This window comes from Anoplophora glabripennis, unplaced genomic scaffold, assembly GCF_000390285.2.
Source record: "Anoplophora glabripennis isolate ALB-LARVAE unplaced genomic scaffold, Agla_2.0 scaffold39, whole genome shotgun sequence".
Taxonomy (NCBI): domain Eukaryota; kingdom Metazoa; phylum Arthropoda; class Insecta; order Coleoptera; family Cerambycidae; genus Anoplophora; species Anoplophora glabripennis.
In genome coordinates, this window is record NW_019416254.1 from 297,519 (window position 1) to 324,155 (window position 26,637).

The following is a 26,637-nucleotide window of genomic DNA, read 5'->3' on the forward strand; positions in this document are numbered from 1 at the left end:
AGACGGAATATCTAGGATCTACGGATTGGGATGTGATTGTCAGGTCGTCGGCGTATAAGTATATGTTGGTGTTGGGGGGATGTGGGATGTCGGAGTTGTAAATGGTGTATAAGTGTGGGGACAGGACGGTGCCCTGGGGGACACCGGCCTCCATGGGACGGGTGGTGGAAAGGGAATCTTGGATTTGGATGCGGAATTTTCGGTGGTGTAGGTAGGATTTTATGAGTTTGGTAAAGGATATGGGATATTGGTTGGTGAGCATTTTCATCAGTAGGCCTTCATGCCAAACCGTATCGAAGGCCTTTGCGACGTCCAGGAAGACAGCACCAGTGTACTGTCCCCTGTTGAAGGCCGAACTCAGGGCTGATGATACACGAGCCTGTTTTATTTTTAATTTTTATAGGTACTATTTCCACTGAACGCAAATTGCTCGCATATAAATCATCTCGTTTTGATTCTGAAATTTAAACTTTAATTCGTTATATTCTTTATTTGTTGATCGTTATATTGATAACAAAAAATAAATAAGTTTTTTATTTACATGTACTTAATGTAAATTGCACGCTTAAAAATAATGTTTTTCTGTTGTAGCCTCATCTGCATAAAAAATGGTTGGTGTTTCTCAAAGATATATCTAATATCTCTGGTGTTTCTGAGGTCCAGGCGATATAAAAGTAGAGCACTCCTATGCATCACACTCCTCTATGTAATGGAATGTGTAAAATTAAATGAGTGCTCTGAAGCCTTAAGCACTCTGAATTGCTCCTACACCGGTACAACCGAAAACAGCTTTCGATTTTGAAAACATAACCTAATAAAAATAAATTTTGTGGATGTACTCACATGTGTTTAAATTGTGTGGATTAAGATTAATTTTAAAATATCAAATCTGCATAATGAAATAAGTAATATTGTTCTTAGTAATAAAATAAATCAATTTAACTTTGATTACACTTAGTGAGTGTTGAAATAGTATTTAATTGGTAAGCGAAAAAGTATAATTAACATGTAATTTTTGAAAAAAATGTCTAAATTTTCACACAGTAACTGATTATTTAATTTCAGATCACTTTTTCTAAGTATTCCATATGGATTACTCGGTAGGAAGCTTAGCAGACTTAATAAGTGGTTCTAACACCCCAAATAAACCAAGGGTAATTAAAAAAGCGGTTAAAAAAAATAATCAAGTTAGTAAAATACAAGAGAGTACTAACTTGGATAAAACTACCACGAAAAAATTTAAAAAAGGTAATACCAGACCGAAACAAAAATTTAGTAAGCCCATTCAAAATAAACTGACAGAAAGTCCTGATTCTACTAATAACAAATTAACTGAAGGTAAAAAAAGAGTGAAAAATAGGAAAAGGAAATTACAACTTGATGCAAGTGATTCTACCAATGAAGCTTTTCCTCTGAAAAAGCAAAAGGTAAATAAAAATGAGCAAAATGCAGAAAGACGTGTGAAGAATAAGATTAAGGGAGAAAACAAAGTTCAAGATCCTGCCGAGTTAGAAAGAACAATATTTGTTGGTAATGTACCCATTACATGTGAAAAAAAGAAAATCAAAAATCATTTTAAAAAATATGGTAAAATAGAGACTATAAGAATTAGAGGAATACCTGTAGCTGATTTAAAGACTTCTAAAAAGGTTGCTGCTATAAAGAAAGAATTTAATCCCAATAGAAGTAATGTTTATTGTTTTATCAGGTAAGCTTATTTCATTGACTATAAAGTGTGGCTATCAATTATTGTTGCCATTAATAATTTTCCATATAAGTAGTGTCATTCATTTTATAAGCTATACACTAACAGATAAGCCAAAGTAAGGGCTGTCGCCATAGATCTAATTTAGTATACTATGGATGGAATGTAGGAGAGCGGATAGGGGACAACATGTAAAGTGAGATGAAACTAGTCTAGGATCACGTGACTTAAAGCATTTTCAAACTTATCACGGGCGATTTGTTATATCCATTAAGTACGTGGTATTAAGTGTTATTACGAATTTGGCACATAAATTTGACAGTATTTTTTTTATTGTTACTATAAAAAAATTATTTCTGTAGAGCGATTTTATTCTAGGTCACGTGACTTAGGGCAAATCGCTGCCGCTTTCGCTGTTCATGTTGCAACAGCTAAAATGTGCAAAAAGTGGTCTTTGACTCCATCCATATACTACTAAATCTATGGCTGTCGCCTACAAATTTTGACGTTTGTAAATCATCAGGATCCAGGAAGCACTATGATTGACACCTTCAGATCTGGTTAATTACGCATTTATCATTATTGTTTATTACACGTATTACTTTTATTACCCTATTATAATCATTTTAGCAACAAACTGCCTCTTTGAGGTGCCTTTTCTTAGATTTGCTGGCCTAATTTCCCCTAAAATTGTGGGTAATGTCCACAATTAGACGGACCCTGTTGTACTTTATACCTGTGGTAGTATATTTCACTAACACATTCTGTAATTTAATACAAATCATTTATTTTATTTCCGGATACCCAGAAAAAGTCTCCATTAAAATCTATGTAGACAATAATATGCAGGGTGTTCCTATTTATTTAATTTATTACTTTTTAAATATACCTTAAATAGGTACATATACCTGCGTATGGATATAGGCTAAGTCCTAAATAATAAATTTTACAGGAGACACAAAAAACATTTTATGTTGGAGTAGTTGCAAATTTAGTACTTATCAACATACCATTTAAAAAAACAATTCCTTTCTTATTAATTTGGATTTTATTTGGAAAAATCTGAAAATCTGTTCCAATGGAAAAAGTTCTTGAAGTTTTCTTTAAATGTAATATTTATTTGATATTCTAATAATTATTATTTCCAACATCAGCAACATAGACCTCAAGAAATTATTTGCATCAGACATTTGGCCAGGATCAGTGTCATTTACAGTGGATAAGAAATATTTTCATTATTCATTTTTGTGGACCTTGCAAATGTCCCAATTCACAACAAACATTATTTAATGACCGGAAACACCTTTTTTAAATATCTAATTGTTCACTCTTTTAAAATGTGAAGGCATTGGTGATGTCATATTACTATGAAATTAAACACTACAGTTCATAAAAAACTTGACTTTATTTTCAAATTATTTTCAGTTTGCTACATAACATTTTTTAAGCTTCCATTCAATAAAAAAAATATAAAACATTGAGATTGGTTAGATATATCAATAATTTTATTCAATATCCGTGCCGGTGTTAGTATTCGGATACTGGTACTGGTATCATAATATACAAGGTGCGTTCCAAAGGCTTTTATCTATTGACATTATGTTTATCATCGGTACAAAAATGAGCATCGAGCAAATAGTTAATATTAGGTTTCGGTTTAAATTTGGTAAAACTTTTACTGAAATGTTTTAATTGATGAAATTTATGGTGATGATTGTTTATCACGTGGCAGAGTTTGAGTCGTATACATTAATTTAAAAACAGTTGTGATGACATAAATGATGAGCATCACGTTGGTCAACCGAAATCCATGATCTTCGCAGATTCCATCAAAACTGTCTGTGAATTAATTAAAGATAAACCAAAATCTTCATTGAAATTCATGGAATTGAAATTGAACATTTCGAGCAGAGATCAGTTTATTGGATTTGGGCAAACATTTGGGCTACTGAAAAGTGTGTGCACAGTTTGTTCCACACAAGTTGACTGATGACCAAAAATTGCTCAGAATTCAACATTCGAAGGACATCATCAAGGGGCTCAAAAAGGACAAAAACATTATTTACAACATTGTGATCCAGAAATGCCAAAGTGCTGAGTGGAAGACACCAGACGAGTCAAAACCCAAAAAATCTCATTTGGAGAAATCAGAAGTGAAGATAATGTTGATTTGCTTTTACGATTCGAAGATTGTCCACAAAGAGTTTGTTCCACCAAGCCAAACCGTTAATGCACAATTCTATCTTGGTATTTTGAAGTGTTTGTTGCATCGTATTCATCGCATTTGGTCAGAATATCGCAGAGAAGGAAGTTGCCGTTTGTTGCCCGATAATGTGCCATGTCATCAATCAACACTTGTGACTGATTTTTTGACTAAAAATAGGATTTTAGCTGTCAACCATTCCTTTTATTCATCTGATTTGGCACCGTGAGACTTTTACCTTTCAAATGTATTTGCTGGTGAAAGAAAAACGTTTTGTGGACGTAGAAGCCATCCAATAGGCTTGTACCGACATCATCAAGGACATCCCGGTCAACGATCTAAAACACTCATTCAACATGTTTTTACACTGCAAATCGCTGTATTTGAATAAAATAAATAGGTTTTGCCAAACAAACTTTTTGTTGTTCTTCTTAAAAAGTCCTGTTTACTTAGTCTTGTAAATACATTGATTAAATTATTATTTTAAAACTATACTGTAACATTAATTTTATTAAACATAATTTGATAGAAAGTCTGATACAGCTGTCAATCTGATACTCATATTGAGAAAAATACTAGTGTAACATTTAAATAAATGAGTTTGGATCATTACTGAAAAACCGGATCTATATGCAAAAAAGTAAAAATAAATGAACTCCAAAATTATAAAATTTTCATAAAATACATTCAAAAATTAAAAATGTACTATATTTTTGTACTAGTCAAAATTCAATTTTTTTTTAATTTGAGCCCAAGCCATCAACTATGTTTTCTCTACTCTCTCTCTCTCTCTCTCTCTGCTTTTTGTAATAGAATCCCATATTGATAGAGTACCGCAATGGGATAATGGTGGCCAATAGATGAGATTTGTTGCCGAAGTGTTCATTTTGTCTACAATATATAAAAATGCTCATTTTCATAGAAATAAAAAAAAATAAAATTTACTCTATTCAAGTAGTTTTAACAAATAAATAAATATGAAAAATAAAATTATTTCATGTTTACCTTTAATCTTTCCAAATATGTTACACCTACAATATCTTTAAAAAATGATTCTCTCCTGTTGTTTCACAATCAGTCTAATACTTCTGGGTATTTTTTATTCTGTTGTATTTAATATGTATAATGAAAACCCATGTCCTTTAATTGCCATTTAATCTTTCATACATTGAAGCATTTGTTGAATTTTTTTATAGATTTGCAGACAAGGAATCGGCATTAAAGGCAGAAGCTGAAAATGGTTCATTGTTTGAAGAACATCATTTGAGAGTACATTCCTGTACAACAGAAGAGAAACCAGATGAAACTAAAGCTATTTTTGTTGGAAATTTAAGTTTCAGTAAGTACTGTTCATCTACTGGTTATCATACCTGATATTATTAAACTATTGAATAAGCTTGATAAAAATTAATTGTTGCATTAACATAAATCATTTGGCAGTTTTTTACAAATTTAGGTAGTATTGAAATCTAGTATAGACATTCGCTTAGTTCATTTCTATCAAATACCTGTTGCTGTGATCTTATAATTAAATTATTTTATTTTGAATAACTCAAGTTTCAAAATTACTAATATTCTAATTTTTATCTATTAATTTTAATACTAAACAAAGAACTATACAATTATAAGAGGCTTGCCTTTTATATTTTGGGAATGGACGATCCTGGTGCTGCCATCTGACAACCAACACGCCTATCATAAAGTTGTGACGTGCAGGCGCTATTTGTGTTGATTATACGACTTGAAAAATTCTTGTCGGCTAAAAAATGGAATTAAGTCGTGAACATTTCCGTGCTATTATTTTTTACAACTTTCGACGTGAATTATCTCATCAGCAGTGCATTGATAAACTTAATTCGACTTTTGCCAGTCAAGCACCATCAAAAACCACTGAAGACAAATTTTGTGACAAAATCAGTTGTTCCAAAAAACATTGATGCTATGCATGAACTCATATTGTTAAATCATCTTTGTGACATTGAGACGTCCTTGATGTCATTAAAGTTCATTGAGTTATTGAGAATTTCTTTTGTTTTTTTCTGCATTAGTGAATTATTACTTAGAGAATAATTTTCATCTTTTTTGTTTGTAATATAGATGCTATTGAAGATGATTTATGGAAACTCTTTGAATCTTGTGGTCCAATTTCTTATGTTAGAATTGTTAGAGACCATTACACGGGAATGGGCAAAGGATTTGGTTATGTAAACTTCCTTGATTCTGATGCAGTACAGTTAGCACTTGAAATGGAAAACGTGAAACTCAATGATAGAGAACTGCGTATTTCTCTCTGTAATTTGAATTCAGCAAGGAAAAACAAGAAGAAGAAAAATAATAAGAAGGTAATTTGATTATGTATCAAAAACTTTCGGATCATACATTCCAAGTGTGTCTTTTGTATACATGGTGAAAATACATTCTTTTATAAAAGAATTTATTTAAACATGACAAAGTATATGAAGAGAAGGAACTGATACATTTTTGTCAATTATTAAATCCAATAAGGTGGATGTATCGGTGCAAAATGCAGTTGTATCAATGTAACTTCAAAGCTTTAAGCACTGTTAAAGTTATAAATTACTGGAAACCAAAATGTTCAACTAAGGGGTTTGCAGTATTTATATTCCAAAGGGTAGTGATTTTATATTTAAGATTATTAAAAATATTAGATTATACACAGTGACCAATAATACCTAATGGACCAAAGAGTAGAGATGAAGTCTTTGGGGCAAAATATGAAGACAACTAAATATACCTCAGCTAATGTTGCTGTGGAAAAAGATACAAGGTCTCAAAGTTTAATTTTTTTTTAAAGCCCAATCCGTTGTCGCAATCATTGTCATTGTATTATTGGAAATCTCTTATCAAAAGAATTAAAAAATTCATGGAAATAGTAGAAAGAGAAATATATTAGATTTTTTTTGTCTTAAATTTGAAATATACATACTACCAAAAAAATGTCCAGAATTTGTCAATAAAACAATATATTCAATTAATAATCAAAATTTATTTTCTCTTCTTCAAAATAGGCGCCAGTTGAAGCAATACACTTTTCCCAACAAATAACCCAGTCATCAAGCATATTTTAGATGCATATTCTCATATGAACTTCAACTCCTATTGATTTGAAACGTGTTCCACAAAGTGGTCATTTGAATTTGGGAAAGAGGAAAAAATCACAGGAGCCATATCCAGCGAATATGGTAGCTGCTCGATGACAATCGTTCGAATTTTTGGCCAAAAATACATTCAGAATTATCGCTTTATGGTGGTGCATTGTCATGGTACAAAATCCAAGAAATGTCCTTCCATAAATTCGGTCTTTGTAGCGGATACTCTCTCTCAAATGCCTTATAACGGCCAGATAATATTCTTTGTTGACCGTTTCTCCATCCAGAAGGACCCATATATACCGGGTGATTCAGTTTGATTTTCGCGGCCCCGTGTCTCTTTTATTTTAACAAATAGCTAACGAGCGTTCAAATAAAAACGTGGTCAAGTTGCTTCTGAAAATTTGGATGTAGGGCGTAGCGTATAGCAAATGAACTTAAACGTCATCTGTCAAAGCGCTATATCGCCGCTATCAATTTGAATATTTTCGTTTTAAAAAGCGTTTAAAATGGTGTTTTCTCAAGAACAAAAAGTGTTTATCATAGAGTCCTACTTTAGAAATGGACGCAAGATTGATGGAATATGGAAGTATTCTATTGAGGAATGTTTCATAGAATTTCAAAATCAATTTCCCGGCGTTGTTGAGTACAAAATTTTTCAAAGTGCAGTTCAGCGTTGTGTTAATGTTTTTCGTGAAACGGGCAGTGTAACAAGAAAAGAAGGAAGCGGCCGACCTAAAAAGCGGACTGAAGAATTAAAAGAAAATGTCCAACAAATAATGGAAAATGCGCCAAGAACTTCTGTACGTGTTTTATCACAAATGGTGGGAGTATCAGTCGGTACCTGCCACACAGTGTTAAAAAAAGATTTGCGTTTGTTCTCCTATCGTTTAACTTGTCAGCAAGAACTTCATGAAGTTGATTTTCCGCGACGGGCTGTATTTTGTGAATGGTTTTTAAACAACTACGGTGAACTTCATAATATCACCTTTTTTTCTGATGAAGCCTGGTTTCATTTAAGTGGTTACGTAAACTCACAGAATATGAGAATGTGGTCTTCTGAAAAACCAGATAACTTTTTTGTCGAGGGCCCTCTACACGCTCAAAAAATTGGAGTTTGGTGTGCTCTCAATCGAAGGAGGATTTATGGACCTATTTTTTTTAATGGTACTCTTACTGCGCAAAGGTATAGAGAAGAAATTATCGCTCCTTTTGTTAACCAGCTGGAAGAAAACGAAATTACAAACTTTTACTTTCAACAAGATGGCGCAAGGGCACATACGGCAGGCGAGACGATGAATATGTTGAGGGAAGTTTTCCAAAATCGACTAATAAGTCTCAATGCTGAACATGAATTTCCACCGAGGTCATGTGATATTACGCCGTGTGATTTCTTTTTGTGGCCTTACCTTAAAAACACTATTTTTGAACTGCCTATTCCTGATTTAAACCATCTGCAGGCTCGACTTATAGACAAGATTCGTGAAATTAACAATACCCTGAGCATCTTAGAAAATGTCTAATTCTTTGAAGAACAGGTGTGAAAAGTGCTTGGAACAAGGAGGGGGACACTTTCAGCAGCTGCTTTAATTTATTGTTATAACAAGGAGGGAGACACTTTCTGCAGCTCCTTTAATTGTTTGTTATTGTTATCACGATTATTCTTTAAAATAAAGTTATATAGTCATTAACGTTATTGAAACTGACAGGTGCCATACAGCTCGTTGAGAAATGAGGTTAAGTTGGTCGCTATAAGCTACTCCCTACGTCCAATGTGTCAGAGCCAACTTTGACCACGTTTTTATTTGAACGCTCGTTATAACAAACCCTATATATTTTTAAATCACCGCTTAAACTCTATCAAATGACATTATTAGATCGTCTCCATGATAAGATATGTCAAAATTGCTATAGTCAATTGATTTTGTTTAAATGGGACACTATATTTTTTATCGATTCTGGAAGATATTTTTTTTCTGCGTTTGGCTATATAAGGAAGTCTATAGCTTCATTAGAAATATTACTATAAAAAACAGCAAAAAAGATTAACCCTACTTTCAATAGTTTTATTCTGAAAAATGATAGCCAACTGCGGAAACAACTGAATTTTGACGTTTCTAAACAACGGTTTGTCAAAATAATTGACATTTTGTACCTACCTATTCTATCTATAATTAATTATAACATGAATACTACAGTAAACAAGAAAAACTAGATATGATTTTAATTTATGGAGAGGACCGAAAGAACGCTAAAGCTGTCAGGTATTTATAGCAACATCGTTTTCCAGAGACAACTTCCAACAGATAAAATTTTCGGAAAGTTGGACAGGAATTTGGCGGCAGATGGTAGTTTTTAAAAGAAAGAGTTTTTAAACCCAGAAGGGCAAGAGATGAAGAACATTCGATAAAGATGTTAAATGGATCTCACTCCTATAGATTTCTTTCTTTGGCCTTACCTAAATGATATTGACGACCTTAAAAGCAGAATAAGAGTAGAAGGGATTAAATGAAGAAACACTAGAATGTGTTTATAGAGAGGGAGTTCTGTGTTTGGAAGCAAATGGAGGTCATTTTGAACATTTGAAATAACTATTGTTTTAAATTGTTATATTATTATCGTATTAAAAATAAAATATGTTACTTTAAAAAACATAGTAGCTTGTTTCCGTAGCTGGTTCATCTTTTCTGCTGTTTTCTAGCAATATTTCTGATAAAACTATAGGTTTCCTTACATAGCTGAACGCAGAAAAAAAAAATATCTTCCATAATTGATAAAAAAATATATAGTGTGCCATTTGAATAAAAACAGTCGATATAGCAATTTTGACATATGTTACCATGGAGACGATCTAATAATGTCATTTGATAGAGTTTGAGCGGCGACTTAAAAATATATAGGGTTTGGCATAGCTATTTGTTAAAATAAAAGAGATACAGGGCCGCGAATACTAAACTGAATCACCCGGTATATGAACTCCTTTCTTATTTTTGGATAGAGTATCACCCATACAGTTTTGCAACACCCTGTATGTTAATTTTTTAGGCTACCCAACCTGGAGAAAAGAAACTAAAAAACAAGACTAACAGGCGATCAGATAAAGTGGCAAATGAGCCTGAAAATAAAGTGAAACAGATAAATGCTGAATTTCAGGGAGCAAAATTTAGCGATAAGAAAGTAAGCAATTTTAATTAAACCAGATAAGTATTTATATATCAAAATGAATTGTACTTTGTTTTAGAAACGTAAGGTTAACAAAGGATTGTTAGAGAAAAAGAAGTTGGTGAAGAAAATTGCTCCGAAACCTAAATAATAAGTAGATGAAATTATTCTCTTAGGATTGTTTTTTGAATATTCATAAAATACATTATATGTATTTCTGAAAATATACCTTTAATTATACAAATTGCATGTTAATATCACATTCACAGTAACACTAAAACATCTTTATTATTATTTTTTTATTAATAATTCAGTTTGGAGTGAAAGTTTAAGGCAGAAAGAATAATCATATTGAGAATTCAGAGTAAATATTGATTTTTTTATCACTGCTAACTGGAAAATTTATATAGGACTTTCTATATATAGTGAAAATTGGTTATAAGGACATTACTTTATATGGCCTTAAAAACCAATGCACCGCTCTTCCGCCCGCTCTGCCAGCATTCGGGCTTTTGACACCAGTTAGTACGTTTGGGACAAATTACAACTTATCTACGCATACAGTTATATTATATATATTAATTACCACTTTCTATCATGATGATGAAGAGAAAAGTGTTTAATAATGATGAAAAATCACATATAATATGGAGACTAGAAAACAGGGAAACTAATGCAAGCAAACAAAAGAATGTGGGGCTTCACACTACGATTTCAAGAATTTGGAAGGATAGAAATAAAATAGTCTATTCGAAAACAGTTAATTGAAAATGAAGCACACGAGATCTTTTGAACACAAAGTTATACATGTACATACTTAAAGACTTGTATTGTAAACTCATGTTTTCTATAAAAATTTTAAATAGAATATACAGGGTGTATCATGAAGAGGGCTCAGTAGGATATTATCTCAAAAAGTAGTCAAAATTGAAATCTGAAAATTTGTATACTGAGGTTTATTCAATGAAAATAGTATCAACTTTCTCACACTTCTGGTTATAGTGTAAGTCATCATCAACTCTGTTATTTCAAATGGAACACTGTATATTTTTGCATTTTTTCTACAGTAAAATCTAGACTAATTTCATATAAGGTACTATAGGCCAAAATGTGACACTTTTCATGTTATTATTAAATTTCGAAAAAAATTGAGGGATGCAAGTGATTTTTGAAAACAGAATAACTCCGACATTTAGCTTTATTTATTAATAAAATTTGGTACAGATAATTTAAAAGCAATGGAATTCAACCAGTCATGTGAAATTTGCAAAAATATATATAGAGTGTTTAAGAACGTGTGACCAATATTGTGACGTTAAAGTTGAATACTCAAATTTTTCAAATGGTACACCCTGTATATTATTACATTAATGGATGCAGAATTAAATTTACTTTAAAATGTTACTATAGTTCCCTATACCCAAATTAACAGTTCTTGTGTAAATTGGAAATTATTTATTTTAAGGAGGTTTATCCGATTTGGAATTGACGAACAAATATTCATAAAAAAATTAATATAAGCTTATTAATATGAAGAAAATCCTCATAAAAAATTATGAGTAGTTCGGATACCTAAGAGACGAGATATTAATAAAATAATTTTTCACGATTTAGTACAGCCTTATGAGAATGCAGATTTTTTGGTCTTTCCACTTAGAATGCGCAACAATTGACCTCCATATGCGTGACAGCGGCAACGCCGCGGTCTCGACGTAGCGTATTATTTGAAATTCGCAGGTGTCCAAATAAGATGATCGAACGGGAGCGAGCGAACGCCGAGACGAGCGCGCCAGCCAAGTGCAACGTTGCCAAATCTAAAGGCTTACTACTTTAGTCACTAGTGAATCTACAGAAACTTTCGTTAGACTGTAGACATACCTCCGTACCCGATAAACTTCCTTAACACAGAAAAATGTATGGTGGATTTGATGCACTAAAGAATTGAATAATAAACAGTGTCTGATGAACTGTAATTTTTATTATTTTTAAACCTTCATCAAAAACAATAATTCAGTATATTAAATTAAAAAGAGCGATGCTTTAAATAAACCCACCATACTTGTAGATTTTTCTGTGTTGAAATCAATAATTTCCAATTTACACAAGAACTGTTAACTTTGGGCATAGGGAACTATAGTCATTTTAAAGTAAATTTAATTCTGCATCCATTAATGTTATAATAGACAAGGTGTAATTTGAAATTCAACTTCGTCACAATATTGGCCATACATTTTTAAATATTCTGACATAAACTGGTTGAATTCCATTGCTTTTAAATAATCCATGCCAAATTTCATTAATAAATATAGCAAAATGTCGGAGTTATTCTATTTTCAAAAATCACATATACCTCAATTTTTTTCAAAAATTAATAATAACTTGAAAACTGCCACATTTTGGCCCAAAGTTCTTTATATGAAAATAGTCTAGAATTTGCCGTAGAATTAAAAAAATGCATAAATATACATTTGAAATAACAGAGCTGATGATGACTTCCGGTATAACCGAAAGTGCGAGGATGTCGACACTATTTTCATTGAATAGATCTTTTTGATAAACCCCTGTACACAAATTTTCACATTTCAATTCTGACTACTTTGTGAGATAATCCTACTGGGTCCTCTTCGTAATACACCCTATATATAATTGCTTAATACGTCTGTCGATTATAACAACTGTAAACAAACTGTCGCTTGAAGGTAGTCCAAGCATTATAGAGACATGCTTACAGAAATTATTACCTGGACAAAAAAAATATGACCGTATAGAAAATTAAATTCTAAATGGAGTTTACTGTTCTTTAAACTCGATCCAATATGACGAACATGGTTAAAAAAAATCGCAAAGTTGAAAAAAAACGGTTTTTCTAAAATAACTAAAAGAATATAGCATGGATTAAAAAATTTTAAATGAGAAAGTTGTAGGTTTTAAAAAGATCTATCGACTTATTATTTGAAAGTATCGATTGCTTTGTTACTTTTCGAGATATATCGAAAAAACCGTTAAAAATCTTCTCTTTTCTCTTCTTCTATAACTCGTTTACATTTACGTGCCCATATTTGCTATTTACTGCAAGTATAGCCCGCGGCAAGCCAAAAAAGTACATTTTTGAAAAATAATTTAAAAATATTAATTATTTTCGATATATCGATTTTTTGAAAAAAAGGCGCCCTCGAAAATTGGCTAGATCTTCTCAGCGGATAGCCTTACAATGACGATTTTCGGTTTATTTTCTTCGTAAAGAGTCATATTATCATGCTGTTAAAAATGTTGACGATTATATTAATTTTAAGTATCAAAAAATGACTGAATAAGTTGCACTTTTTTGGGTATGTTTTTTTCAAATTACTATTTCAATTTTTACTTTATGAAAATGACTTTTAAAGAAAGAAAACTAAACATTTACGGGTCTATTTTGCTTCTAAGGCGAAAATGCTATAATATTCGTGTTTAGCTACCCCAGATTAAGTACAAAAAAATAATAAAAATTGAAATAGTTATTTGAAAAAAAAATACCCAAAAAAAGTGCAACATTTTCAGTCATTTTTTGATCCTTAAAATTAATAAAATCGTCAACATTTTTTAACAGCATGATAATGTAACTCTTTACGAAAAAAATTAACCGAAAATCGTTACTGTAGGGCTATCCGCTGAGAAGATCTAGCCAATTTTCGAGAGCGCCTTTTTTTCAAAAAATCGATATATCTCGAAAAATAATTCATATTTTTAAATTTTTCAAAAATGTACTTTTTTGGCTTGCCGTGGGCTATGCTTGCAGTAAATAGCAAATATGGGCAAGTAAATGTAAACGAGTTATAGAAGAAGAGAAAAGAGAAGATTTTTAACGGTTTTTTCCATATATCTCGAAAAGTAACAAAGCAATCGATACTTTCAAAAAATCTGTCGATAGATCTTTTTAAAACCTACAACTTTCTCATTTAAAATTTTTCAATCCATGCTATATTTTTTTAGTTATTTTAGAAAAACCGTTTTTTCCAACTTTGCGATTTTTTTTAACCATGTTCGCCATATTGGATCGAGTTTAAATATCAAGAAACTCAATTTAAAATTTAATTTTCTATACGGTCATATTTTTTTTGTCCAGGTAATAATTTCTGCAAATTTAACATTAATCCGTGACAGAATGCTTGGACTAAGGTTGTTATAACCAATTTTCACTGTATTTTTATTATTTTAGTTCCACCATTTTAGTTAGAAATTCATTTCAAATTGAAATTTAAACAATTTTTGATCTTCTATTGTTCCAAACTTATTGAAGCCACTTTTACACAAGAAATTATTTGAAAAATTAAATAAAATTATATTTACCAATAAGGTTGCTACAATGATATAATATTTTTTTGCAACGGAACATTATTTGTCAGCTTCAGTAAGTGAACTAACCTGTTTTTTTACGAACTGATTGATACCTAATACATTGTTTTTTTATACAGTTAAGGGGAAATGTCACTTTAGAGGTTGGAAAAAAAGTGATTTTAGGAAATTTAGGAAAAAAAAGGCTTTTTCTGAAATCTTTCGGAAATGGGTAGTTTTGCACCCAATTTCAGACCCCAAAATACCATCATCTAATATTTTAGATCCTTGCATCGGCAAACACTAGGGGAAAGTTAACTTTCCGGTACCGTTTTTTTTTATCTATATTTTATACAGTAAAAACTCATAAATACACGCAGGCAAATAAATATAACATATTTATTGAACATATTAAACGTTTATTATAACTTTATATTTATAGTTAATGTTGCAGTTTGTACAACTATTTTACATTGGTTGAACTTTACTCGAAAAATCGGCGACATTATTGCTATATCTTCTTAATAATGTTCCTACTATTAGCAAATTTCTCTTTGTCTCTTCAATATAATAAAATCTGCCCCAGCATTAACCAAAATGGTTGCAGATGGTCGACGGAAACAATGTCCTATGTATTTATCTGCATTTGGCATATTTAAAAATTTTGAGACAATTTGAGGCATTTTACCAAATTGATGCATTCCTATTACTTGCCTGCAATCTTTCCCATTTGAATATTTAAAAAAAAAACGGCAACATTCAAAATTTTCTGGGCAGCCTGCAACATATTTTCTATACAGTGGCATATTTTATTTATTACAATTGATCTCAGATTTTTTGTTTTATTTGGTATTTTAATCTAAACTTTGATCCAAAATCATCTACAATATATCATTCAAATGTGATTGATACAGTTCATCGTGGCGACGTACACGGACAAGACAACACCAAATATTAAGGCAACATAAAAATGAAGAACTAATATTCTAGATATTCTAAAATTTTTACATCTAAACGTATTTACTTTATTCATTAGATATACAGTGTGTCTCATAATTAGTATCCAATAATTTATCATTTTACTATTGCCAAAAATAAGAATATTTTTTCATATAAACATGGGTCGAGAAATGCTTACTAAGGGAGCTATGCTCTCCCTAAAAGGGGCCTCTAAAAACTATTTTTTTTAAATATTTCCAAAACTGGCTGAAGAAAAATTATCAATTTTGACACCATGAACGCTCATTAAGTCAAAATAGATCATAGAAATTTTTAAAAATTTTAGTCGGGAGCGTCTCAATTGGAGGGATCTTCAGCGAAAATTTGCCCCTATTTTTTTGCTTGGCGAAATTTTTAAATTCAGATGCTGATATAATAGATCCTCATTTCGTCTACAAAAAAGATATCCTTTATTTCTTGCTCCATTTCTGAGAAAAACGGATCAAAGCATTTCATTCCATTACTTTAATAAAGTTCAAAAAAATTTTATTGAATAGGTAAAAGGTAAATATAATGAAGCTTACCAGCAATTAAGCCATGCTTGGCCCTTTTTGCCTGCTAACTTACACTACCCTCCACCTTAACAATCACAAACATCCATGGTACGACAGGAAAATTCGAAAGAATTTTCCTGCCGTGTGCGGGATTCGAACCCACTACGGTTTTGCCGCACAGCCCTGGCTTGCCTCTGTAGGCAAGCCTTGGCCGCTTCGGCTACCGCCGCGCCCATTGAATAAGTAAAATAGGTACATGTACCATTATGATTATTGATATATCATCACATCATTATAAATTGTAATAAACGTGAAAAGTTCTTAGAAAAGTTTGTCATGGGCATCCTAATAAGTAGGGACAGACATTAAAATTCGATAGATCTGAGTTTTCTTTGAAAAAGTGGTAATGTTTTTTATATCGAAAAAGTAATCCGTTTTGGAGAAAAATCGGTTTAAATATGTAATAACATTTTCCAGTGTGCTTTCCTGATTTGCCACCGATACCCTGCATATCCGCCACTGAATGTAAATTTTAGGAAAAGGCGCCAGATTTTGGACAATGTTTTCATAAATACGTGCCCAATTACTAGTTACTAGTTTTTAAATTATTTAAAATATTTTTTTTAATTTAACACCCTGAATCTTTTTAACGAAATGTCCTAGATAAAAACTTTATATTCTTCCCTTAAAATTCTCCAAAGAATACAAGGTTTAATTTTTTGTCACCATTTGTGAATCACCCTGTATACATATACATAGAATAAAAAGTATGTTAAATAGTCTAAAATAATCTTTACATGTTTGTCTGATATTAGACGAATTATTTTCTTCTGAGAAATGAAAATCCTGGAAGTATCGCCCGAGCTCCCCCATAAAATAATATAAGAAATGTGAAAATAAACAATAGCATAATATACATTAAAATTAATTGATCAAAGGTAAGTATTGTAGTAGAAGTATTGCATAGAGACTACTATTTAACTTTTTACTGGCTGTCCTGGAGTACTGTTCCCTTGGACATTTATTAAATTTCGTATTTGAATAGTTACTTCAATATTTATTCGAATTATTTGAGTTATTCAGATATACAAATTATTTGAATTATTCGAATATTTACGTAGACTATTTGAATAATACAAATACTGCTCGAAATTAGTGGTATGTAGCCAAATCTTCGAATTATTCGAATAATCCAGATAATTTAAATATTACACTATTATAAAATGTAAAAAGTTCAAATGTATTTTAAGAGAGCTGAAATTGGTAGGTATTATCAAAAAATTAATGGCTACAATTGTTAGAAAATAAAATTAGTGGTGTCCCATTCTTCTTAAAAATGTGGCTGTGAGCATTTCCTCTTCGACATATACAATTTTGCCAATATAGTAATAGTCTTCTTTCTTCTTGTCTTCTCTGAACCTTGCCAAAACAAAGTCATCGATACTAAAAGTAACATACTGTTGTAAAGTTTGTAATGATTCAAATGATTCATCACCTGATGTGTCATTTGCAACATGAAAATTCATTAGATGATACACCATAACATATTTTTTCTAAAAAAAGAAGTGTTGGTTTGAAATAAAATTTAAAATGTATTCGTGTAAAAATGTTTTTTTGACAGATGTGTAGGAGTGTAGAAATAAAGTAGGTATTTGCATTTACTCAAAAAGCGTTTATTTAGTCTCCAAAAACCAAAAAGGCTCTCGCATATTATCAAGAAGTCTAAAACAAAATGTAGTCAGAAAAAACAAGATATTGATCTGGATAAAAAGTTACCTTGAGAGTTGAAAGATGAATATATTAATATACCTATCTTTAAAACACAAGACATTTGATTCTGTCATAATAGCTCACTGTCAGCAACATTGGCATACTTTGCAACTATGATATGACGGGAAATGCAAACAGAAAACGAGTAACTAGTGGTAGCCGAAGTCCCCACTTAGTCGAACGCTCCACCCTCTCCCCTAACATGTAATATAGTTTTTTCATGCTTGAATGAGTGATAATCAAATTGCTATCATGTTTAATTTTGGAAATTAAAAACGTCAAATAACGCCAAAATGAGTTTTAGTTCTGTTTGTTAAAGTAGACATTAAATCAAACTGAATATGTCAATGTGAAAAAGTGAAATTATGAAACGTTTAGAAGAAATGGGACATCCTGTATAAATGAAGAGCTATGAAAGAATCCATCTTAAATGATACACTCTCTATGCATAATCTTTCTGAAGATCTTTGTTCTCTAGTCAACCACCCACACTTCATTAGAAAATAACCAATTTAATTTTCACCAGCCATCAATTATTGACCCACTATAAATTTCTTTTCAAACATGTATTTGAATTATACACTAATAATTAAATAATCCTATTTAACTTTTCTTGCACTGCAGGTGGAAAACTCTTGATATTGTTTTTAGCACATTCTATACAGAAAGTCCCATCAAAGTACACACTACAGTTTACATCTTTACAAACTGGTTTTCTACATTTTATACAATGAGCTCCTAGAATCACAATTCTTCCATGTTTTGGAGGAAAAAATGGATCTTCAATAACATATGCGTCCTCTAAGAGTATGTAATTTTTTACATGAGGAGGATTGCTCCCAAAGTAGTCATAAGATTGTTTAAAAATGCAAGAAGAACACTTAAAATATTTTTCTTCTTTCTCATTTTTATTTTGTATAGATTTATGAAATGAGTCTGTACCCTCTGTTTTGATATTTATATCAGCCTTGGAATCAACATCTGGTTGGTTTGCTTTTGTTTCAATTTCTGTCTCCATGTCAGTCTGAAAATAAAATCTAGAAATAAAACTAAATAACAAGTAACAATTTTATTTCAATATATTAGGTACTTTGGTAACAATAAAATTTTTTAAATACAAAATATTAATGTATGCAAAACAAGTCGATATGGAAATGTAATTAGATTTGTAGCCTCCAAAATGAGACACTATGTTTCTAAGACACAAAATATTTCATCAAAAAATATGTTAACGATGACAGAGCACTGGATATTCATGTATCTACATAATTACTTACATTTTGATATAAAGTAATGATTCCATATACTCATAATAAATTTTGAAAAAGTGATCTGATGTAGAGAAAAAAAAACAAGTATTCTGCATTAACTTAACAGTACACTATGTAGGAATTTATGCAAAATTTTGAATGTAATAAGGTCTTGTACAACATTGTTTAAGTAGTTTTTCAGATATTTGATTCAAAAAAATTAAGTTGCAACATCTTCATCAAATACCAGTACCTCCCACAATTTTTAGTATTGCAACTCAAAATTGGGTCCATGTGTATTCAACATTAAACCTCTGTAAATTCAATGTGGAACAAATTAGCTCTGCCATACATGATACTGCGACAATAGTGCCTATTTTGCTCAATTTCAACTTCATATACTTGTATCTTGAATTTTCAAATTTAAAATCTAATTGTGAAAATATCCATTAAAAAATATATTAGTGCCACTTTGATAAGTGAAAAATATTTATGTCCCAAAATTAAACTATCTTTCTATCAGTTGCAGTAGGTGAAAATTAATGTCTTATTTTGATGACTCCTACCCTTTTTCAGGAGATGATTTCTATGTTCACATAGACACGGAACTTTTATGACAAAAAACTTTCCAAAATAACAAACAGAAGTAATTTCACCCAAGACCTTGAGAAAAGTTGTTCATAAATGTGCAAACTAATTTTATCCATAAGCAACTCTTGTACAGGGTGGGTCAACGCTGTGGCAAAGTTGATTAATCGCTAGAATATAATTGAGGCAAAATATTTCAAATGTAACGCCGAAAATGCCATTTTTTATATTAAATTATTATCTCAGAATCGGCTGATTTTTGGTACATATTACCTATTACGAAAAAGTTGCATAATTCCATGTGAAATATAAATATTCACTCAAATACAGGGCGTTCCATTTAAAAAAATACAACTTTGGTCAGCCCTCCACAGCGCTGACGTTAATTTTTTAATTGAAATTTTTTTGTATTTAAAATGTGGAACTTCTTAACTGGTGTAATTAAATGTATTACTATGAATAAAATCAACTACTATACAGGGTGTATTTAAATGGAGGGGCACAATACCAGAGATTCCTTGGGTGAAAATAAGTCGATTTAACCAAACATACTTATATCACATGTCACATAATAAAAAAAATACAGGGTGTCAAAGTGAAAAATAAAAAATGGTTTTTCCTTAATAATTTCTATAATTTTAGTCAGAAATGTTTCAAATTTTCAACAGAGAGTTTTTTTAATGGTGGGAAAAATAATATAATAATGATTTTTGAGTGTCGAGTACGAGGCACCCTCTACAGGCAACGTTATGCATTGAATATGTAGTAACTTTTTTTTTGCCAACCCCCATATACAGCTTTTAGTAACAAAATATGAAATATTTAGCTTTTTTGAACAAAAAAGGTATACTTATTGAAAATGGCTAAAGCCAACCATTGAGGAGATATTTTTAATTTCATAAATTAATGTTACAGATTTATACCTCCGCTAATACCAAGGTTCAAGTTGCTTAAATAAATTAAAAAATCAAGTAGGTAAATGTCATTTGAGTTTTGAAGTATTAGTTTAAAGCGATTTTAGTCACCATTTACCTGCGTCCTAAATATTAAATAGTTTTGGATTTGAATAAAATAAAATAACAAATTATGTATACCTACTAATGATGAGTATGTCAATATGTTGCAAGTATTTTTTGAATGTTACAAGAACTGTGCTGCTGCTGTACGAATTTATCATGCCAGATATAGCAATCGTCTTGTTCCTGCTAGAAAAACTTTTGCGGTGTTAGAAAGAAGACTTCAAGGAAACAGACACACTCAACTTCGTCCTGAAGGTACTGGCAGAAGATGTCTTATTCGTGATCTAGAACTTGAAGAAGTTGTCCTTGTCAATTTACAAGATCAGAATTCTGAAACTAGTACCAGAAAATTGGCGACACAGTATAACATTTCACATACTACGATTTGGAAAATTGTGAATGATTATCTTTTATACCCCTACCATCTAGAACCTGTGCAGGAATTAACTGCTGGGGATTTATCTAACAGGATACATTTTTGTCAATGATATATGAACATTTCAAGGGAAAACAAAAATATTTTATCCAGTACTTTGTTTGGTGATGAAGCGTCATTTCAAAGACATGGTTTAGTGAACCATTACAATAATCACTCATGGTCTGATGAAAATCTTCACTAAGTTTGTAAGTACATCCAAATTTCAACAGAATTTTAGTTTAAATGTATGGGCAGGAATCGTAGGAGATTATCTTATTGGTCCATTTATTCTTCCTCGGCGTGAGATTTTTAAATGAGCAACTCCCAATATTGCTTGAAAATGTGCCACTAGCTATCCATGAAAACATATGGTACACACATGACAGAGCTCCTGCTCATAGTACATTAGCTGTTAGATAATGGTTAAATTTAAATTTTCCTGGTAGATGGATAGGTTGAGGGAATGATGCTCCAGTCAAATGGTCTGCGCGATCACCGGATCTCACATCCTTGGACTATTTTTTATGGGGTCACTTAAAAAATGTTGTTTATTCCAACACTATTGTGGAGATGCTTCGTAAAAGAATTTTTGCAACAGCTGAGAAAGTAAAGAATGACATACATATTTTTTCAAAAGTTCGTCGTAATTTTAATTGTAGAATTAGATTATGCTTACAAAAAAAAGGAAATTACTTTGAAAATATCCTTTAAAAAATCTTGTTTGTTTTTATTGTCAGCCAATTGTTTCTCTTAAATTATCTATTGGTTTTAGTTGTTTTGCGCAATATATTTTCACCTGAACTGTTATTTCTTACGAGATTTCTTTAATGCAGGGTTTAAATAATTTCACATGCACAAGAAAATTTGTTTTTTAATAAAGATACCGAAAAAACAATTAAATAGAAATTATGCAACAAGTGTACTGACACATGCTAAAATTATATGCAAAAAGAGTAAAGTAAATTTAACACAGGAAAAATAATATGGTCTCAGTTGATTCCTGCGCCCCCTTTTGGTCGAATTTTAAAATACAGATACGCAACTAATAAGTACTGTGAGGCAATGTGTTCTAAATTTATTAACAAAAGTGTCTGTAGCTTGGTATTCATGGAGGTGTAAATCCGTAACACTAATTTATGAAATTAAAAATATCTCCCAACTGGCTTTAGACATTTTCAATATACTTTTTTTGTTCAAAAAAATCCAGTATTTCATATTCTGTTACTAAAAGCTGTATACTGGGGTTTCACTTTGATATCCTATCTTTTTTATTATGCGACTTGGGTTAAATCGTTATTTTCACCCAAGGAATCTCTGGTATCATTTGTACCCCTCCATTTAAATACACCATGTATATTTCTTTCTACTACACTTTTGCACGTTTAAACCCAAGCAGAATTTTTGACAGGGGCGACCAAAGGGACGACTTTCCTTCATAAAATGAAAAGTAAAAAGAAAGTTTTACTTGACCTCGTTGACCCCGCAATATAGACAGTATTTACTTATATACATGCAACTCTCTTTTGAGGTCACAGAGGAGGTTATCACAATATTAACTTTTTATTTCAAAAATTTAATTCAGAAGTTTTCTATGTGAGCAAAGAAATAATCACCTAATAAGAGTATGGGTCCCACATTTCATTATTAAATTATGACTACCAGTCGCTACTATTGTATCCAGATATAACAATTACAAAGATTTTTAATTAAATAACTGTTTTTAATGGAATCACATCTTTAATAAATTAATTACATTGAAAAAAAATCTGTTTATTGGTACAATTCAATTGTAGTTTTTTCAACAATTCCAGATTTTCTTATTAGCATTCTCATTAACATTATGTATTGCTTATTGTTGTTTCATTTCAGGTAACTCACTGCAATTTTTTATATAAAACATAATAATAAAGTAATATTAAAATGAATCAGTTTTTTTCTACATTCACTTTTTCTTTGGGTGCTTCAAGAGGCCACCAACTAGGCTTGATTACTTTTGCTATACCGTTTCCTACACTAAATTCACCAAAATCTAAAGCTTTACTAATTCTTAATAAAGCTAAACCCACATTGCCTTCAATACCTCTAAGTCGACCCAAGTTAACATTTTTGTATAAAATAACATTATCAGTTGGTAACTTTGTAGGAATTTGATTAAAATATAATGGCATTAAACGTTTACGAATTACTCCTGTATGATGGGTTCTTGCTGTAAGTTCTTGCCCAATATAACAACCTTTATGAAAACTAATGCCATGTAAATAGTCGCAGTTGCATTCTAACGGAAAACAGTTAGCAACAGGCAAATCATTAAATCCTTCTCCAACTCCAAGACTATACCGAAAGATTTTATAATTCATGTCTTCAGTAGGTGTATCAACATTACCTATTACTTCACAGATTTGATCTTTTACGTTAGTGCCTACTTTTGATATTATTCTAGAACCTAATTCTACAACCCTAGGATCCTTGAATATTATTAAATCCTTATATATTTTAAGAGTAGATGAAGTTTCTGGCAAAGTACCTTTTAGTTTATCACACGGCATAATAACACCTTCAATTCTGTTTAATTTTGAATTACTGTCTAGGCTTAGCCTTCTAAATTTAAATAATGAATGAATTGCATATTTTTCACCCAAACTAGAAATTTCAACTTTACGTTTAACACGATACATTTTTAAATGTCTCTGAATAGGTTCTACTGCAAATTTGTCACATTCCACATAATAAGTATTATTTTCTTCGGCTCTGTATATCATAGTATCATATAAAACTCTTCCCCTTGTATTCAAAAACATTGTGTACATTGAACCACCTGAATATTGGCCCAGATGATGAATATCATTAGTAATTAAACCTTGCAAAAGTGCTTCTACATCTTCACCTGCTACACGAATGAGAGATCTTTCTTTTAAATGTTCTAATATTATTCTAAAATTTCCATTAGCTGACAACATCCTCTTGGAACAACAAAAACTAGCTACCTTTTTAAAAGTAAACATTGTAAATTCTGAAATAAATTAGGAATACTGGGAATCGCAACAAAAATATTTCATTGATTACTTACGTCTTATACTGCATTCATAAACTTAAATAAAATATCAGGGCTCATCTTAGGGCTTAGACTTTATTTTCTCCACTTTATTCGGTACACCTTAACCTAAACATCCTTAAATTCTGAAATATCCATAACCATAACTCCATAAACCTTATGAACTCAACTCAAGGTCTATGGAAATATCTGAAGTTATCTTCCGACGACGTACAGTAGTCAGTGGTCAAGTCAAATGATTTACAACGTAGCCAATAGTAAGCAATAGAAATTCACTACATTCCATATTTTTTTATTTTTATTTCACCATAAATCCACTAGATTTTCTAATATAGTGATACTGATGTTCAAATTCGTAAATTTAAAAGACAATCTAAAAAACTGGGTGTAAATTTAAAAATTTGTTTTAATGAAATATCATTTTTTACTCAGAAAATTAATAAACACATTTTTCAGTTAATACATTTTACATATACAAAGATTTTGTCGATAATCTGTTGGTAAATCAAATGTCACACCATTTGGAAATTATAGCTCTTCTTTTATTCATGATTTCAGAATCATAACGCGTTACCAAATCTAGCATGATAGGTTTTCATCGGATCGTAACGTGTTATATGTTCAATGATTCCAAAATCATGAATAATAGAAAACGTGTTATATCTCCTTAAGGCAGCTCCACAGACCACCTAGACTGGCTTATAGAGCGACTGGTGAAAACACTTTGGAGCCTGATTTGGAGCCCAGCGCTCAGTCGTGTCCTAGCATTTGACGTGTACGCATCGCTGTGATTTCGATAATTAGAAATTATATAATGGGCAAGTGTATTGTAAAACATTGTATAAATAGAAGTGATCGAGTTGGTGAAGAGAGGCAAAAAGTTTCCTTCTTTAGGTAAGTAAAAAAAAAGGAATATATAAAAGGTAAATATGTACGCCATTTTTCGGTTAACGTCACAAGTTTCCAGGGTTAGCTTTACAATTTTGTTCGCCCACATAGTGTAGTGATTAACGTGATATTGTTATTATAAAATAATGAATGAATTACTGTAAAATATTTTTAGTAATTATTTACTTTATGTGAGTCTTAAATTTTTATGAAATTTTACCAATTCCCGTCATTTCGAGATAGCTGAAAACTAATTAAATATTTTTTTCAATTAAAAAAATCTTGAACAAAACTAATTTCAGATTCAGTATTCGTACAGTCAATTAATTTTTATTAAAGATCGTGGTTGTTTGACGTATCCATCTCGAGATGTCGTAGTAATATGCTAAGAAAACATAAAAATTAATAAAATTATTAAATAATGATGAAAGCAGAACACCTAGGCTACAGAAAAATAAAATTGTTTATCATGTATTAAAAAACTTTCTGAATGTGAACATATTTGAAAATTTGCATGAACATCAATTTGATAATTTGCCTAACAATTGTAATCATTTTATATAACTTATAAGGGCTGAATGTGAAAAGTATATCGATGTACGAATAAATCATGAAGTCAAATTATTTAATTCCGTAAAATCTACTAAAAGGCAAATATTAAATAAATTAATATATTATTTAGAGGACAATAAATATATTTAAATTCTTTTGTAGTTTTATTTAATACGACACTAAAATATACTATTTTCTGAATTACAAACTTAAAATTGAATATTTGTCATAAGATGCAATATAATATTTAATATGTAATAAAAATATTACTTAATCCGGATCTGCTTAAAGATGCGCGCGATCAGTTGCCTTCCACACTCCACTTCCCCAGATTTTGCATTCACTGGTACCCGTGCATTGGAATTAGATACGGCCAGTCTAGGTGGTCCGTGGGGCAGCTCTCACCTTAATAGACATTCCACACGACAGCCTTTCCATGGCACATTCCATGGTACGCGTGCCATGGCATGGGGCAGGGTGTCTAGTCTCCCTGGCAGGGGGCCTCGATTCTTAAGCTCTCGCATGGTGAAGGTCAGTCGAATGTCGAATGATGACGTCATTTGAATGAAATCTTCCAAATCCGTATTCTTGGCTCATTCTCGAGCGTGCGGCCGAACTGAGCGGACGTGTTTATTGTGAAGTGAAGTGCATTGCAACGAGCAAGATCTACTTGCCTTTATTAAGGCTACCTGGAAAGAATCCCTTACTTTCCGCTTAACCACCGACCTAATCCCCGGCTTAAGCATAGAGGCCGTCGGCATCTTTGTTACAGGTACCTGTGCCGGGGTTATGCCCAGGTAAGTTTTTACTTTATTTATCAGTTATTTGCATTATTTTAGAACACATTTCTTTAAAATTGCGACCCCCGACAAACAATATACCAGACAGACTAATACACCAAAAGACACGTACGCCCCCGTAAGGGGGCATCCCCACACGACTAAAACCTACACACCCTCACACACACGCACACACACACACACGCACGCACGCACACACGCAAGAACACACGCACAACATGTCGGACTCCGAAAACGAGGAGAACATATACATATACATGGACGATACAGACAGCGAAAGACCCTCTTCAAGAGTCTCCGCTTCACCAAAAAA

At 31.4% G+C, this 26,637-nt stretch overlaps 2 protein-coding genes across 3 annotated transcripts; one reads left to right on the plus strand and one right to left on the minus strand.

The window, feature by feature from the left end:
• The first annotated feature begins 831 nt into the window (after window positions 1–831).
• Window positions 832–10,418, plus strand: LOC108915587 (RNA-binding protein 34). Its single transcript, XM_018721657.2, has 6 exons — window positions 832–983; window positions 1,066–1,708; window positions 5,105–5,247; window positions 6,006–6,250; window positions 10,064–10,195; window positions 10,260–10,418. The coding sequence occupies exons 2-6, from the start codon at window positions 1,089–1,091 to the stop codon at window positions 10,329–10,331; spliced, it is 1,212 nt and encodes a 403-aa protein (XP_018577173.1). The 5' UTR covers window positions 832–983; window positions 1,066–1,088; the 3' UTR covers window positions 10,332–10,418.
• A 6,261-nt stretch (window positions 10,419–16,679) lies between these two features.
• LOC108915656 (putative transferase CAF17 homolog, mitochondrial) lies at window positions 16,680–24,264 on the minus strand. Of its 2 annotated transcripts, XM_018721762.1 has the most exons (4): window positions 24,100–24,264; window positions 24,017–24,042; window positions 18,700–18,781; window positions 16,680–17,430 (listed from the first exon to the last, which is right to left on the minus strand). In XM_018721762.1, the coding sequence occupies exons 2-4, from the start codon at window positions 24,032–24,034 to the stop codon at window positions 17,318–17,320; spliced, it is 213 nt and encodes a 70-aa protein (XP_018577278.1). In that variant the 5' UTR covers window positions 24,035–24,042; window positions 24,100–24,264; the 3' UTR covers window positions 16,680–17,317. The 2 variants fall into 2 exon arrangements, with proteins under 2 accessions (XP_018577278.1, XP_018577271.1); XM_018721755.1 differs by lacking the exons at window positions 16,680–17,430; window positions 18,700–18,781 and having other exon boundaries at window positions 20,448–24,042.
• Between the last annotated feature and the right edge of the window lie 2,373 nt (window positions 24,265–26,637).

What these genes read in the sequence shown, in the direction of transcription:
- LOC108915656 (XM_018721755.1), bottom strand. Translation starts at nt 24,034, where the DNA reads ATGTTTACTTTTAAAAAGGTAGCTAGTTTTTGTTGTTCCAAGAGGATG.
- LOC108915587 (XM_018721657.2), top strand. Translation starts at nt 1,089, where the DNA reads ATGGATTACTCGGTAGGAAGCTTAGCAGACTTAATAAGTGGTTCTAAC. An exon ending in AATGTTTATTGTTTTATCAG is followed by an intron (nt 1,709 to 5,104) that starts GTAAGCTTATTT and finishes ATTTTTTTATAG; the next exon opens with ATTTGCAGACAAGGAATCGG. An exon ending in CAAAATTTAGCGATAAGAAA is followed by an intron (nt 10,196 to 10,259) that starts GTAAGCAATTTT and finishes ACTTTGTTTTAG; the next exon opens with AAACGTAAGGTTAACAAAGG.